This window comes from Typopeltis vanoorti, chromosome 8 (assembly GCF_054136105.1).
Source record: "Typopeltis vanoorti isolate ZY-2024b chromosome 8, IOZ_Tvanoo_1.0, whole genome shotgun sequence".
NCBI lineage: Eukaryota > Metazoa > Arthropoda > Arachnida > Uropygi > Thelyphonidae > Typopeltis > Typopeltis vanoorti.
Genome location: NC_143556.1, coordinates 142,754,485 through 142,772,507, shown reverse-complemented (window position 1 = coordinate 142,772,507; position 18,023 = coordinate 142,754,485). Strand labels below are relative to the sequence as shown.

The 18,023-nt window shown below is 37.7% G+C and overlaps 1 protein-coding gene across 1 annotated transcript in view; it reads left to right on the top strand.

Moving 5' to 3' along the window:
• The window catches only part of Cad74A (cadherin 74A), an 850,889-nt gene that overhangs the window by 593,267 nt on the left and 239,599 nt on the right, over positions 1-18,023 (top strand). The window contains exon 30 of the mRNA XM_090396473.1: positions 3,423-3,677. Coding sequence (XP_090252599.1) covers positions 3,423-3,677 — 255 coding nt within the window. The remainder of the gene's footprint in view (positions 1-3,422; positions 3,678-18,023) is intronic.

The following is an 18,023-nucleotide window of genomic DNA, read 5'->3' as shown; positions in this document are numbered from 1 at the left end:
ATCTGGGTGTAGTATATGATGGAGTGAAATCTAGAAGAATGAAAGTGACTAGTGGAGTGCTCCAGGGCTCTCTATGAGGACGACTGCTCTTTAATTTGTAGGTTAATGATATAGCAGAAGATTTGAGGGGAATAATCAGGGGATAGCAAAAGTCACGTAGATATATACTGCAGGATGATTTAAATAAATTTATCTTTTACTTGCTAACCACCTTCTTACACAACTTCTAAGAGGGATCACTTGTTCTTTTCCCACTCTTCATGTATTGAAAAATTTCTTTTAGGTCATTCTATTAGTAACCTTTAGTAACTTATGTCTTACATGAAGCGGCAAAGGAATTGTCAGTGTCCTTGACTATATTGTTTAATTTAAGTCTCAGCTCTGAATTAGTCCCAAGGGAGTGGAAAAAGGGGAAAATAGTTCCATTGCATAAAGGAGGCTCCAAGACTGCTGTTGGAAATTACTAACTGATCAGCATATCAGGAGTCATCAAGGTATTGGAGAAGTTGGTCAAGAGCAAAAGACAGGAAATGAATAGATGGAAATCGAATACTTTTTTGGGAGCAGCATGGTTTTGTGAAGGTTAGAACATGCCTCAGTAACTTGCTCATGTTTTATAATACAGTGACGGCTGAATTGGATAAAGGTAATGGGTTTACAGTGATACTGCTGGCCTTTGACAGGATACCACATGGAATTCTAATCTGTAAACTGTAGCACATGGGGATGGATATAGGGTTGGTGAGATGGATATGAGGATGGTTGATGCAGAGATATCAGAGAGTAGTTTATTCAAGAGTAGAGTCCAAAAGAAGGCCTATGACTAGTGGAGTGCCACAGGATTCTGTTCTTAGGAAAGGATCTGAGAGGAACTGTTCACTTGTTTGCCGATGATGCCAAGTTGGATAGAGCAATAGTGAATGCACATGATGTCAAAATTTTGCAGGATGGTTTGGATAGAGATTGCCAGACCAGGCTAAGATGAATGGATGTCCGTTTAATGTGGCAAAGTGTAAGGTTATGCATTTTGGGATGAAAAGATTATCAGCAGTAAACCACACTGGTGGAACTGTACTCCAGGAAATTGACGAAGCCAGAGACTTTGGAGTGTTGGTGAATAGGGAATTGAAGTTTAGGGGGCATATAGCAAAAGGGACTAAATCAGCTCATCAGATCACTTGGTTACTGAAGAATACTTTGACAAGCTGAGACAAGCAGGTTATTGTTCCTCTTTATCGAGCCTTGATAATACTCCTTCTTGACTACTGTGTGCAGATATGGGCTCCAGGGTGTCTTGGTGATGGGGGATAGGTTGAGAGGATCCAGAGGCGAGTGACCAAGTTGGTGGCTGGTCTGTGGAATGAACCTTACGAGAACAGGTTCGGAAGAGGGGTGATATGATCGAGACATTCAAATTACCGAGGGGTTTTTACAAGATTAATTCAGAGGAAATATTTCCGAACAGGTGTGGTAGTGGGAGAACTAGGAGCCATCCATGGAAACTGAGCAAGTGTGTGTTTAGCAAGGGTGTTAGAATTAGGTTTTGTACTTGAGGAGTGGTGAATGAGTGGAATAAGCTGCCACAGTCTGCTGTGGGTGCCATGACTGCGAATGAGATAACCTGGGTTTCTTGATTCCCAAGAAACCCAGGTTACCAAATCTGTACACAGTAGTCAAGATGCAATCAAATCATTACCTTATAAAGAGGAATAATAACTTTTCTATCTTTACTTGTCAGTGTGTCATCCTTTTAGCCATTTTAATAATATTTAACCACCCTATATCATTACCCTCATCAATTTCCTGTAATCTTGTACCATTAATATGATATAAAGTATGTATTCTTTTCATCCCAATGTGAATTGCCTTGTATTTTGCAACATTAAATTGAGAGCCATTGCCTTTTGTCCACACTGCCAATTTATTTAAATCATCCTGCAGAATATCTACTTCATCTTTATCAACTATTGCACTCCTCAGTTTTGTATCATCAGCAAACTATTGAATCCCCCCCCCTAAATCTTTTCTACATCATTAATATATAAATTAAATAGTAGTGGCCCTAGTATGGGGTCATGGAGTACTCAAATATTCACTTCATTCAACTTGATTCCACTCCACCATACACTACTCTCTGATGTTTTCTCTCATCATTCCCCCCCCCATGATCCATGCCACCAGCCTCATATCCATACTCCAACTTATGTAATAATCTTCCATGCAGTATTCTGTGAAATGCCTTTGCAAAGTCAACTAGTATCATAGTGTAACCATTTTCTTTATCCAGTTCTACTGTCATTTTTTTTAAATAAAATGTGAATGAATTACTGAGGCACCACCTACTATTAATAAAGCCATGCTCCCAGCGAGTATCATATTCCTATCCACCCATTCCTGAATTTTACCTTTAACCAATTTTTCTAATACTCTAATGATCACTCCAGAGATACCAATTTGTCTGTAATTTGCTACTTCAGTTTTGGAGCCACTTTTATGTAATGGAACTATCTTTCTCTTTCTTTCTCACTCTCTCCCCACTCCCTTTGAATGTTGTTGCCATATACATGGAAAATTTCCCTGAAAAAAAGACTTAAATACTTCATCAGAGGCACTGCAAGTTCTCTTGCACATTCTTGTAACACACTAGCTGAGATATTGTTCAGTCACTACTGTATTCACATTGACATTTTTCATATGTTGAGTAACTCCATTTCTTCTTCCTCAATTCTTACCTCAACCACTGTCACAGCAGTTGCAAAATATCCACCTGGATGATGCACCCGTGTAAAGTGATCACTTAGTAGCTCAACTAAAGTCAGCCCTGAGTAAATTTATCTTTTCTTCAATTCTCACCTCAACCTCTGTCACATCAGTTGTAAAATGTCCACCTTGATGATGCACCCTTGTAAAGTGCTCACTTAGTAGCTCAACTAAGGTCATCCCTGAATAAATTTATCTTTTCATGATCATTCTTTCTCTTACTTTTTTGCTTCATAGCAAAATAGTTCATTTGGATTTCCTTTGGCCTGCTTAGCTAATTTTATCTCATTATCTAATTTAGCCTTCCTTAACATACTAGTCACCCTTCTTGCCTGTGCTTTGTATTGTTCATCAACATGCTGATCATGCTTTTTGTTTTTATTCCTCCCCCAATGTCCTCCCCAGCTTCTGCTTTATATTGCTATTCATTTATTTAATTCCCACTCAGTTTTTTCTCCTGACCCTGATATGCAGTCTGATACTATCTCTCTCAAACAATCTATCTCTGATCACTTCCCATACACTATTGACATTCATTCCATGTTGCTTCTTATGTCATAACACTGCTCCAAGCCACTACCTAATATTATAATATAATATAATATAATATAATATAATATAATATAATATAATTAAAGATAAAAAATATATTTTGCTTTCAGATGGAAATGAAGATGAATTGTTTGGTATCAGACGTACAGAAAGAAATGAAGGTGAATTATTTATTCTGAAGCGAGTAGATCGTGAAGAAAAAGAGAAGTATACATTAACTCTGAAAGTTAGCAAACCTTCTATGCCATTAACAGGACTCATAAAGCCTTATGATATGAACGATTTTTCTGAATTACAAGTTAATATTATTTTAGAAGATATAGATGATAATCAGCCTGCATTTGTCAACTCTAACTATGTGATTGGTAATACTTCAATTAAATGAAAATTCTAGTTTTTATATATTTACACTTTTGTGTGTGTGCGTGTGTGTGTATGTAAGTGCACTGTTCATTAATAATAAATAACATTTAGGATAAGAATCTCAGACTAGAGCTTCTTAAGAAAGATCTGGCAAAATTTGATATCTAATAATGTGAATATGTGGAATGAATCTTAGGGCCAGATTGAACTGTATAACAGACATGAAATGTATTTATGGTTTTTGTGTAAGTCAACTGCAGAGACTGTTGGTGGAAGAAAGAATAATGGCTGCAGTGAATAGAAAATATAAGGAAGTAAGAGATGATGGGGAAGAGCAGGAAAGTAGGTGGGGCAGCTTGTGAATTGAAAGGAGTAGTATGAATAAAGGAAATGGGAGAGTAGGGACACAAGACACAGAGTGAAATAGAAAGATTCAAGGTGGATAGGAAGCTACTGTGTGAGAAGTGTGATTTCTAAATGAAGAAGATGATGTGTAAGCAGACAAGGAAGGATTGAGATGGTCTGTGATATGGGAGGAGCATTTGAGTGAGAGTTTATGGAAAGGGGTGTAGGATCAGTTGTAACAGAGGGGGAAATTGCAGCGGGGGAGCAACAAGGGGCAACATCAGTGAAGTGGTTAGGTGGAACTTGTTATAGAAGCAAAAATGAACTATTATCTTATTCCCTCAAAAAGTATCCAAAATAAACAAAAATATTGTATTGATGGAGTTCCTATGGATGAGAATGACATGCTGATAGGAATACAGATAGAGGGGATATGATGTTTTTCTTGAAGACAGACAGACAGAGGGCAGAAAGGGAGAAGTGCTGTTGTTGGCAGCAGAGTAATTGTCTATTCAGTATGGAGATGCAAAAGGCAAATAGTAGTAGTGGTTTTAGGTATGGCAAGAGGTAGAGGAGTGGAGAAGATGAAATATTTAGTTGAGTGTTGCTATAGATCTAGTAATATGCTGGGCAGTGAGAAAGAAATATATAGCCAAATTAGCTTGATAAAGAAGAAACAGTGATCATTATGGACAATTTTAATGAAAATATACATTAGAATGAAGAGAGAGATCTCATTTAGGGGAAAAGAGAATGAATTTCTTGAGTTTTTGAGAGAAACTACCATAGATAGTATATAATAGCAGACATAAGTATGAAGGTTCTGGGATTTAACTATTTCATCAGAGGATGTTATAGATAGGATATCAATCATCCTCCAGTTTGTGAGAGAGCGATCGTGAAGTGGTCATTGGGATAGGGGTCAGCAGTATGATGACATCTATAAGAAAGGGATATATGTGGAACTACAAGGCTGTTGATTATGATAAACTCAAGACACAGCTTGCAGCTATATCATGTAATGAAGAATTGGATGGAAAGGAGATCACTGCTCCTTGGGTCTTACTCAAAAACTATCTGACAGAAGCAAGCTAGTAAATAAATTAGACTGAATGGCATTTGATAGTAGATTAGTGCACTGGATTAGAGATTGGCTGTCTGATGCACAGCAACAAGTTGTGTATGAGGAGCCATATCCCAGAAGTTGGGAAGAACTATGAAGAGTAGAGAAGATATAGCTCTCCCAGAGGACTTGAATATACTTGGTGAATCAGTACTTGAGTGGGTTTCCAGTTTACTGTTGTAGAGTGTAAAGTTTTAATATTCAAGAAGCAAATATGGGATGCAGAGTGTGGTGGAATATCATAAACAAGGTAGAAAAGATGAGTGATCTGGAGTGGGGGATTGATGGTGACAATCCCTGATATTGCTAAAATTGTGAAACTAGCATAGCAAATGATGGCAATATTCTAGAAGACGCTGGTCACCTGGTACAAAGAAGTTAGATGAAGGTTGTTTTTGCTCTTTGTAATATAGTGTATGAAGGCATGTTGAGGAAATGTGATTTGTAGAATCTGCTGGTTAGTGCATGAATGGGAGGATATGACTCAGACATTTAGGTTGGTAAAGGAGAGGGTGCTCGTGAGGCAACAGTATCAACAGTGTTTAAGAAGTGCCCCGGATTCAGATAAGTGATTCTTGAAATAATTAATTGTATATGAGTGATAGTTTGAGTACAAGCTGCTATAAAAGTTCTGCGCTACTAGTATTATTAGTGTGTGGGATATTTTGCTTAAATTTGATTACCAATGCTTACCTACTCTAAGGGCCAATGTTTTTGGCCCTTAGAGCAGTAACGGGCAGAGGAAATATGTCAGCTGCTTTGTCAGTGCATGACTTTAACTTAGACTTCAGTCGTTTCGTGAAGTGCAAGGTGTGCTACATGTATTCTTTTGATTACATAGATAGTTTGTGAACATTTACGGCTGATGGAAGGAGGTATGTGCAAAGTGTGAGCTAAACGAGGATTTGATGAGCTAATATGAATTTATTGACAGAAAGTGTTAGTAGCGAGAATGTCACAGGAAGAATGAGAGCTCATTCGAAAGAGAAGCATGGGGTGAAATTAAGGTGAAAAATTGTTCAGAAAGCATTGAAAGAGAAAGCGAGTGATTTGAAAACCGTAATGAATGGTAAAAAGAACAAAAGTGAGGCGAATGTGGCAGAAGGAAACAAAATTGAGAGAACGAAAGAAACCGGAAATAGCATGACGAAAGGATCGAAAGTGAGAAAAATGGTAAGAATGAATGAAAGCGAAAGTTGGACACATGGACTGAAAATACAGAAACTCAGAAGAATGAATAAGAGTGAAAGTGTGAAGTGGGAGTCGAGAGTTTGAAAATTAGGAAGATTAAATGATAGCGAGAATGTGATGCAAAATTCAAAAGTTGAATAAGAGTGAAAGTGTGAAGTGGGAGTTGAGAGTTTGAAAATTAGGAAGATTAAATGATAGCGAGAATGTGATGCAAAATTCAAAAGTTGAAGTGGGTTGGATGAGGCAAGAGATGAAATGGATACAGAGTGAAATTAAGAAAATTCAGATGAAATTGATTAAAACAAATCAAGTAGGTACGAAAAAGTTAACCAAAGAAGAGCGAGTGGCATTGTATGGCGACTCCATTATTAGTGGATGATAGGATCCACAAGGTATGTTTTCCAGGCTGTAAATGAGTAGAGTAATTGAGGCATTGGATATGAGGAGGGAGTGAGCGAAGAGTTGATGATTTTAATAGGTATGAATGACTTGACAGAGGACAAAGAGCATGTCAGAATGGATATCAGGAGGCAGCTTAGACAGATAAAAGAGAATAGTGTGACAGGAAGGGTAGTAAGCATGCTGCCTAGGTATGACTGTGGTGAGATTACGTGGAGAATAAGGATTGTGAATGGTATGTTGGCTGAAATGTGTGAGGAGAGGGGAGTACAATTTGTTAATGTGTGGAATGAGTTTCAAGGACGAAGTGACCTGTATGGGAGCGATGGACTGCATTTGAATGGTTATGGTATGAGTCACTTGGAGAGACTGTTGCTGGAAGGTAGAGAAGTGAGTACAGAGAATGAATCAGATCAAGTGGGAAATGATGTGGAAGATGCAGGAAAGTATGACAGGAGAGATTGAAGATGTGGTTATGAATAAGGAAGTAAGTGGCATGAGTATGGAAAATGAGAGAAAAGGTGTGCACGATGAAACGGGGAGGTTCAGGGTGGACAGGGGTACACATCGTGAGACAGGTGGATGCTCTCACATCCTCCAACAGGATATGAGAGCATGTGTAGACAGGAAAGGAATGGAATGACCTGGGATCAAGAGGAAACAGTTGGAATTGAAGAGGGTTCTAAAATGAATAAGCAGAAAGGGAAATGGCCCCAGTCGAGCGTGGAGAGAGATCACATCGAATAAGTGTTATCAGTGGAACTAGCTCTAGATCCAGGAATGAGCTGTTGTGTTTATATACAGATGCTACAAGTGTAAGAAACAAGGCAGATGAAATGGTTGCACTAATCGAGTCTGTTCATCCAAAATTTATTGGGATAAGTGAGACAGAGTTACATGAGGATGACATCCTGACAGAAATAAGGATGGAAGGATATGATGTGTTTCGTGAGAATAGAAAGGGTAAAAAGGGAGGTGGAGTGCTATTGATGATAGAGAAAGAGTTACGTCCATACAAAGTAGAGATGAAAGAGGGAAATGTTGCTAGTGGTTTTGAGACAGTATGGTGTGAGATGGAAGTGAATGGAATGAAATACTTGGTTGGATGTTGTTATAGACCAGGAAATGTGGTTGAGGTAGTTGAGGGATAACTACCATTAGGTAATTATCCCTCAAAAACTCAAGAAACTCATTTTTTTACTTCCAGTTGCTATCTCATCATTCCAGTCTATATTGCCATAATTAAAATCGCCCAAGCAAATAACAAAAGAGTGATCATTATGGGCAATTTTAATTATGGCAATATAGACTGGAATGATGAGATAGCAACTGGAAGTAAAAAAATGAGTTTCTTGAGTTTTTGAGGGATAACCACCTCAGACAGTATGTAACAGAAGGCATAAGAGGATTGAGGGAGGGTCTTGGATTTGGTCATCTCATTGGAGGATGTAATTATCAATGAGGTGTCAAATCACTCACCAATTGGTGAGAGTGACCATGAGGTGATTACTTGGTGGTTGCCAGCAGTGTGAGGACCTCTTTAAGAAAAGGGTATATGTGGAACTACAAGGGGGATGATTATGAAGAGCTCAGGAGACAGCTTGCAAGTGTAGCATGGAATGAGGAGTTTGCTGGACAAGAGATCAATGCAGCTGGGGATTTTCAAAAACTATCTAATAGATGTACTGTCTAAATGTATTCCAAGGATGAGAAGGTTAAATAAGGTAGGTGTGAAATGAATGAATAAAGAGACTAAACATGTGAATACAAAGAAAAAGGGCATTAATAAGGCAGCATAAGAGAAGTGGAAATAACCAATTCCATGAGGTCTACAAAGACCAGGCAAGGCGGGTTACTTGGTTGGTGAGGATAGGTATAGAGAGGTATGAATAGCAGTTAGCTAATGAAGCCAAAAAGAATCCTAAGGAGTTCTTTTGATATATAGCCAGCAATAGAAAGATTGATTATGGAAGGATGACATTGATTGGAGGAAATGGTATTATGACAGCTGTTGCAGAAGGTGTGGTGGAGATAATTAATGAGCAGTTCATAAAGGGCTTTCAATCTTGTGAATGTGACTTCATGGAGAGATTGAGAGCAGTTGATGAATGGGAAGAGAGACTGACTATAAGTGAGCAAGAGGTTTTTGGAGAGTTGAGCAAACTAGTTGTAAATAAAGCTGTTGGACTTTATAGTGTATCACCATGTATTCTGAAGGAATGTGCCAGGGAGTTGATGCCAGCCCTGACATAATTTTTTAATATGATTCTTGCACTCGGTCAAGTTCCTAAGGAGTGGAAGAAGGGCAAGATTGTGGCACGTCATACAGGAGGTGATAGAACTCAAGCATCAAACTATAGGTCTATCTGTGTCAGGTGTTGTTGGAGAAGCTTGTGAGAACTAGGATCCAGAATTGGATTGACAACAATGGTATTATCTTTGATGGACAGCATGAATTTGCTAAGTTGAGGTCATTTTTTAGTAAACTACTTATTACAATAAGATGACTGCTTCCTTGGATTTAGGAGAAAGATACACATTAATATACTTAGATTTTGCAAAGGCATTTGATAGATTATAAGTTGATAGTCAAACTGCAGTGGATAGGGTTGGATATTAGATTGATGCATTGGATTGGAGATTGGCTATCTGATAGGTATCAACCAGTTGTGTATGGGTGAGTGATATCCTGGAAAAGGAAAGTTACTAATGATATGCCTCAGTGGGGGGGGGGGCTGTTTAAGTTTCATTGCTGTTTAATTTGTATATTAATGATATTGGTGAAGATATTCAGTTGTTTGTAGATGTTGCAAAGTTGGGACGAACCATGAAGTATAGAAGATGTTGTGGCCTTTCAAGAAGACTTGAGTAAATTGGGCACAAGAATGGGGATATGAGTTCAATGTTGCAAAATGTAAGGTTTTAAAATTTGGAAAACAAAAATGGGATGCAGAATTTATGCTTGGTGAGGATATACTGTCGGAGGTGGAGGAAATAAGAGATCTGGGGGTTGATAGTGGATTAAAAAAAAAAAAAATCACTAACGTTTATTTATATCCATATAGGGAGCAGGCGAGGCCATTTAGCCCTATCTAACTTTTGGAGACTGAGTGGGCAGTTCAATCTCCACTAGTACCCAATCAGAGATAGATGGCCCAAGGCCATCTATCTCAGATTGAGTATTATCAGTGATTGGGTACATCACTGATTATGCAACACACAGTGAAGAGAGATGGCTCAACATGTGCTGCCATCTTGTGGTTCCTAACCCTAACACAATATATTCATTGTCTGAAATAATGTGGGTTCTATGGTCGATTTTCTTGAGTTTACGGGAGAAAAAACCCACTTTCCCATGCCAGGGATCAACTAACTCGGGAACCGGTCGAAAAAAGGCTTAGAAAAATTTCCTCTATTCGCCAACTAGAAAAAAGTCTTCCTTCTTGTGGTCAAGCTGTGGTGTGCAAACGCCACATCCACTGAGCTACGCAGGCTGTAATATTTTAATATTTCACAATTTTTTTTCCTACTTGGTTAGACTGTAATAAATTTAGTTTAACCATGCTACTGGCCAGGACGTATATACACGTCCAAGTTATCATGGAATGCAAAGTGCATATTAAAATTGTAATATATGATGGATACGGAGCGTGTGAGGATGTGTATTTGATCCATCATGGCCAGTAAGGTGGTTAATCCTTTATCCAAGTGTAAGCAAACAAAGTTAGCACCTGAAGTATCTTCAGGACTGAGGCAACTGGTGGTAAAGGTCTGCAAGGAGATGTGCTTTGCATTGTGGGAGATACTAAGACAAGTAATGATGAGAGCTTGGTCCACCTTTACCACGAGTTACCTCAGTCCTGAAGATACTTCAGGCTCAAACTTTGTTTACTTACACTTGGATAAAGGATTAAACTTAATTTATTATAGTCTAACCAAGTGTGAAAAAAAAATTCCAACATCTTTCTTTAAATTTAGAGTAATTTAATAATAAGGTGAGACACCTTTTGGCAACTCGTATGGGTAAAGATGACTTCTCCATTGCTTCCACCTTGGTATCACCACCTCTGGGTCTGGTTCCCACCGACCAGACCTTAAAAAAATTCGAAACCAGTCTGGGTAGTGGCCCTTCCCTTAATGCATAGTATTATACATGTCTGCAAGGAGATGTGCTTTGCATTATGGGAGATACTAAGACAAATAGTAAAGAGAGTTTGGTCCACCTTTACCACAAGTTGCCTCAGTCCTGAAGATGCTTCAAGCACAAACTTTGTTTGCTTACACTTGGATAAAGGACTAAACTAAATTTATTATAATGAACAAGAGGTTCCTGGGAGCTGTGTAAAGGAGTGTGAATGCAGGTGAGGAGAAGGTTTTTTCTATAAAGATTGGAAGGTGATTAGAATGCATTGCCAGCAAGTGTGAGGAATGTATTGAATGCAAGGTATGATGAGCTGTGTGTATGTGTGACATTGGGGCCTAGAGCAATGAATCCTTTATCTCCATATAAGTCTGATGATGATAAAAATTATAATAATAATTTCCTATGGAAAGTTTTGTGTAAAAAACGGAATATTTTAAAGTTGATTTATGAATGTAGTCATTCCAAAATGAATCACATCAAATTAGAAGAGTGTGTTAAGATGATATCAACAATCATTGGAGTACTTAATGAAAGTGTGACAAAATCATGTTTCCGTTTTGCAAAAATTCACGATATTAGTCATGTTATCCGAATGTAAAAAGTTAAGGCAAAGGAACTGATTGCCTTTGTTGGCACAAATGGTCTGAGAGGCAAGAAGTAAGGGTGAAAGGGCTTTGTTCACCAAGCATTCTTAAGCACAAATTCATGAAAACTTAGCAGTTAAGTTGAAAGCACACATGAGGTGAGTGAGTGCGAGAATGACCATGTGCAGAATCTAGTCTCTCAAGCACATGTGATGAATTGGATAGTCAACTCAGGAAGTAAAGGTGGGTGGGGGCCTAAAGGGATGCTTCAGTTTCTACTTCCTAATGCCAGAAGTATCAGGAAAAAGAGGTATGAGTTTTTCGCCTTGGTTAGTGCAATCTCACCAAAAATTATAGGCATCAGTAAGACTTCCCTAACAGCAGATGATGTAGTTTCAGGGATAGAATGAGAATGTTTTATTAATTTCAGTGAAGAGAGGATGGGGGAAGAGGTACTACTGATGATATCAAATGGATTGCAGCCAAAAAGAATAGGATATAAGCAGGAGGGTGTTCGTTTGAAGCAGTCTGGTGTGAAATCAAGGCCAGTAAGGGACAGTATACATTTGGTTGTTGCTAGAGTACAGGTCAAGTGATTATTATCATGGACTTCCATTATGGAGATATAGACTGGAAGGGAAGATAGATCACATTGCAGGAAGGAAATGGAATTTATACACCTACTGAGAGATAATTATACTTGGGACAGCAGGTGATAGAGGGGACTAGGAGAGTGAGAGTATTGGACCTGGTCATTGGATCAGAAGATCTCTCCATAACCAAGGTGGCCACATTGCCTCTAATTGGCAAAAGTGACTATGAAGTCTGAACTTGGGAAATTGTAAAACATGAGGAATATTCTGTCAAGAAGAGGTATATGTGGAACTACAAGGCAGATGATTATGACAAGCTTATGAGGAAGCTTAAATCTTGCCTTGGCATAAAACACTGCAGGGTAAGGATGTTAGTAGTGCATGGGAGATAGTTAAGGGTCATCTAGAGGAACAATATTAAATTATTTACCTAAGGTAAGGAAGGATAATCAGGTAGGAATTAGATGGATGAGAAATATCATTAAGCATGAGCTGCAGAAGAAGAAAATGCTGTGGAGGGTATATAAGGAGAAAGGTGACAAGCAAACTCATGAACAGTACAAGGCTCAGGTAAGAAAGGAGACCATGATGGCAAGGAAGACATAATCGATTTTGAGAAGAATCTAGCTGAGTAGGCTAAAGGAAATCCCAGTGAGTTCTTTCATTACATGGCAAGTAAGAGGAAGAATGACTTTGGAAGATTAACCTTAATGAGTGATAATGGTCACAAAGTGACAGAAGCAGATACAATAGTTGAGTTACTGAGTGACCACTTTGCAAGGGTATATCATCCAAGTGAGATTCTTGCTTTATTATATGTGATAGACAATAATGGGGAACAGAGGTGGATGAATTGGAGGTTCTTAGGATATTGCAGAATCTCACTGTAAATATAGCTGTGGGATTAGATGGATATCAGCTCAGGTTTTGCAAGATGTGCAAGGGAACTGGCAGTGCCTCTGACTATGCTCTTTAAGTCTCAGCTCTGGTAGAGTTCTAAGGGAATGGAAAGAGGGCGAAATAATTCCCTTGTATAAGGGAGGTTATAAGACTGCAGTAGTAAATCATGGACCGATCAGTGTCTCAGGTGTGGTGGTAAAAGTACCGGAAAAATTAGTCAGAAAGAGAATTCAAGAATGGTGAATAAAAATATGATACTGTATGAGGCGTAACGTGGCTTTGTGAAGAGTCGGTCGCCTTAGTAATTTACTGTTTTTTTTATAATAGAAAAACAGCAGAGTTGGATGAAGAAAATGGCTACATGATGATTCTGCATGGATTTCATTATCACTATTATTATGTAACACCTCAAGGGAGTCCAAAGACTCATTGAGGAAGAACATTTACTCTACAACTCTCCGGCTCCACCAACCACAACTACTTTCATCATTAATTGTCGAGCACTACCACTAGTATTTTCACAGACAATCACAAGCATCCATGCACACAGTGGAAATTGAACAGATACACTGACCACTCAGCCAACCAGGCCAGCAAAGACCTGGTTGGCTGAGGCAGAATACCACAGGGGTGCTCAACCCGTCGATCACGGAGCGATTTTTGGTCGATCTCTTGTGTATTCCTCCTTCCTTACAAATTTAATTAAAACTGAAAACATAATATTTTGTTTATCATTATTTTGTGTTATTTTTAATTTGCTTTAAGTGTATTGCTATTGTTTATTTATTTTTTATTAAAATTGTCAAATCAGTAAATTTCTTATAATTCCGGGTAAATGAATTAATTTGGATCAGTGGAAGTCAAATAGTGAGCCGAGCGAATACGATTATAAGCAAAGTAAAAACTAGATTGTAGCTTAAATATTAACACGTTGACCGCTGTAATGTTAAAAAATTTTTTGATCCCCCAGGCCAACTTCTTTTTTTTTTACAATTTGCTGAAAGTAACATAAAATAATCATATTTTATGATTTTTTTATCTATTTCATGCAGCTAAATAGATTTGTTAAGTGCGAATCACGTGTGCACTGCGTGGCCTGAAAAGGATTTTTTTACTGACTGGGCCGAGCGGTGCACACATGATTCACACAAGGTCAAACTTGCATATCTATGACATTTACGAACAGTTATATGTGTTCAGTGTTTTGTCCGGTGGAATAAATTTGTTATAGTGATAAATATTGTTATAAATTGCCCTAATATGGGAGACTACGAAAAAGAGCAATGTCATTTAGAAGCCTTGATAAATAAAGTTCTATCTGATGACGAACCATACGAATATTCATCGGAAAGTTACAATGGAAGTGATCTTAGTTCTGTGTCTTCAGATTCTGATTCTCTCATTGCTAGAAAGAGAATAAACGTATCTACAACTGGTAATACCGAAGTTTTTGCTCCTAGTACATCTCAGTTTACTGCTGCTCATTCTGTAGAACAAACAATTGATGATGTTATAAGAAATGGAATGAAATTACAGGTGATAATCTAAAACATTTTCAGTTTGTGGATAATAATTTTGGGATAAAACAAAATGTTATTGAAGAAATGCACGATAAACAGCCTGTAGACTTCTTTTTTATATTTGTTGATGAAGGACTGCTGGACCTAATGGTGCAAGAAACTAACAGTTACGCTCTTCAAAAACTCAGTAAGACAATTTTACCAAAAGCAAGGATAAGAAAGTGGAAAAACACAAATCCCAATGAAATGAAGATATTTTTGGCTCTGCAAATTTGGTTCAGTTTAGTGCAGATGCCAAAATTAGAGTTTTATTGGTCGAATAACATCCTCTATTCTACAGAAATCAAACAAGTTATGTGAAGGAATCGTTCGATCTTCTTCTCAGTAACTGGCACTTCACAGACAACGAGGGTGGAAATACTTCTGAAAGACTATAAAATTACACCTCTCATAAATCATATAAGAAAAAATTTCCAGAAAATAATGATGCCCACGAGTAATATTTATGTTGATGAAACTTTAGTTCCTTTCTGAGGTCGTCTTGCCTTTCGTCAGTACATCAAGAATAAACAACACAAATTTGGCATAAAACTATTCAAATTGTGTATTGAAGATGGATATACATATGATTTCAAGATATACTGTGGCACAGAAAAGACCAATACTACTAACAGTGTTCCAACTTCAATTGTTATGGGACTTTGTGAGAATCTACTTGACCATGGACGCACAATATTTGTGGATAATTATTATACCAGTATTGAATTAGCACACAAACTTTTGAATAGACAAACACACCTTATAGTTACTTTGAGAAAAAATCGAAAGGGGAATTCCACAGGATGTTACCCAGAAGAAATTGAAAAAGAGTGAAATAATTGGTAAAGAAAGTGACACAGGGGTGGTGGTAATAAAATGGTGCGATAAACGTGAAGTGCTTATGTTATCAACAAAACACACAAACAAAATGAAATCCCTTACAGCAAGAAATGGTAATGAAGTGCAAAAGCCGGAAGCTATTATGGACTATAACAAAAGCAAAAGTTTTATTGATCTATCCGATCAGGTAAAAGCCTATGCTTCTTGTCTTCGAAGAAGTGTGAAATGGTACCAAAACCTCACAGTTGAAATTCTTTTAGGTTCTGCTGTAGTGAATGCTTTTGTAGTATATAAGCGAGTTACTGATAAAAACATTAGCATCACGGAATTTAGAGAAAAAATCACAAAAGAGTTATTAGGAATTACACCAAAGGAAAATAATGTCACTTCAACTTCAGACAAGGAAAAACATATTTTAGAAGAGGTTAGTACCAGTAATAGGAGAAGATGTACATCTTGGTACAAAAAGTTAACTGAAGAAGTTACACTGACATGTAGAAGTAGGGAGATACTTGTTCCAATGTATAAGGCTTTGATTAGGCCACACTTGGACTATTGTGCCCAGATTTGGTCACCGGGTTTTCAGAAGGATGAAGAGATGTTGGAAAGGGTCCAAAAGCGAATGACTAAGGTAGTTTCTGACCTCTGGAATGTTGAGTATGAGGAAAGATTGAAAAGATGTAATTTGCAGAGTCTCGTGGAGAGAAGGAAGAGGGGAGATATGATAGAGACCTACAAGTTGGTAAGGGGTTGTTATAGGATCAATGGTGGAGAAGTTCTACAGAGAATAGTGGGAGATCAGGGGAGAACCAGAGGTCATCCCTGGAAACTGTATAAGGAGGGTGTGAGTAAGGGAGTGAGAGGCAGGTTTTTTTCGTGCAGAGTTGTGAGTGATTGGAATGCCTTGCCTGAGAGCGTGGTGTCTGCAAGTAATTTGAATGTGTTTAAGACACGGTATGATGAGATGTGTGTGTAAGATAAAAGGACCTCCTAGATGAGTCTTTGACTCCATGAGGTCTTGTTTTAATAATAATAAGAAGAAGAACACAATAGAAAATATGCAACATCTAAGGTGACACAAACACAGTGGAAATGTGTTCAGTGCGAAAAATTTTACTGTGTTCGCTGTTTTACTATTGTGCATAACTGTAGTTTGTAATTGTTTAGTAATAATTTCACCTAATTATTTTTTTCATATCTATTTGTCTATTATTTGACATTTTTTTATTTATTAGTTCTTCAATTTTTTAGAAGAAAAATTTATGATTTGACACATTTCTAATGACATATATTATAAATAATTATTTAGCACCATTGTTATTGTGTTATTCAACATTAGAAAATCGCCTAAATCAGGTAAAAATAAAACCCGTATAATAGGCCACCTGTTGTACATGTAGTTGAAATTCTATTGCGCTAACTATATAAACCTGTTTACCAGGCCCAGCATTTCCATTACCCATAAGCATTTCATTTAGATATGAAGCACGAGTGAACTACACGGCTTGAATGAAAAATCTTTATGCGAATCAAATATGATTCACTCAACGCATTGAAAAAATGTAGTGTGAATCGTATTTGATTCATACGGCAGTCAACGTGTTAAATATTCCAAAGCACATTACATAGATTTTTTACTTAGGTTAAGTCCCATGTGAATATTGTAAAAAAATAAACTTTATGTTTTTCTCGGTATAGTTTGTATTAGATGTTTTTGTAAATAACACTTATGAAGCTAACTGTATATACTGCTTTAATAAGAATATGTTAGAGTGTTAAAAACAAAGGCAATGTTTTTGTCGCCGAAGCTGTACATGGCGGCATTAGAAAGAGCATTATTGAAACTTGTATGTATGAGAAAGGCTTGCAGGCTCTAAGTGTAAACATCTCCGAAGTCAGTCAGTCAGAAAGAGTTCAAACAACTTTCCGATGGCCGGCACTTACAATCAAAAGAAAGCGGAGGAGAACAAAAGGCATGCCGAACTTGAAACTTAAGATGAAAGACTCATACCGATTCTTTGGGGGTTGCCAAACTTCATGCGAGGTCTCAGAGGAGGCCTAATAAAAAGGGACTGAAGCAAGCAAAAGTGGTCCCGGTTCCAGAATTGCTGTCAGAGAGGAGGCCGCCCGGTCCAGAGTGGCCATCAGAGAGACTCTCCGGATCCACGTTGCTTGAGAGAGGAGTTTCCCGCTTCCAGAAAGGAGCGTCTCGGTCGAGACGTTGGTAGAGAGAGACTACTTCTAGGACGCAGACAAGGTTTCAAATTGCTGAAAGGAAGAGTTCCCATTTGCCGGAGAAAAGTTTCCAGGCCAGGTTAATGTCAGGCATTCACCAGTGTGTTGCGTTTTCATTATAATTTGATGAATCAAACGAATTCACTGATATTGCTCAGTTAATGGTATTTATTCGAATGGTATTTTAAGATTATTCAAGTAAAGAAGCACTTTTGAAAATTATACCATTATTAGAAAGGACTAGGGAAGAAGACATTTTTTTGGCATTTGATGAATTTGTGAAACAACACAAACTTCCGCTTTTTAAACTTGTATATGTTACTACTGATGGTGCTCCTGCAATGATAGGTAATAAATCAGGCTTTGTTTCATTATGTAAAAACGATGACAGATATCCAGATTTTTTAATGTACAACTGTATTATTCACCAACAAG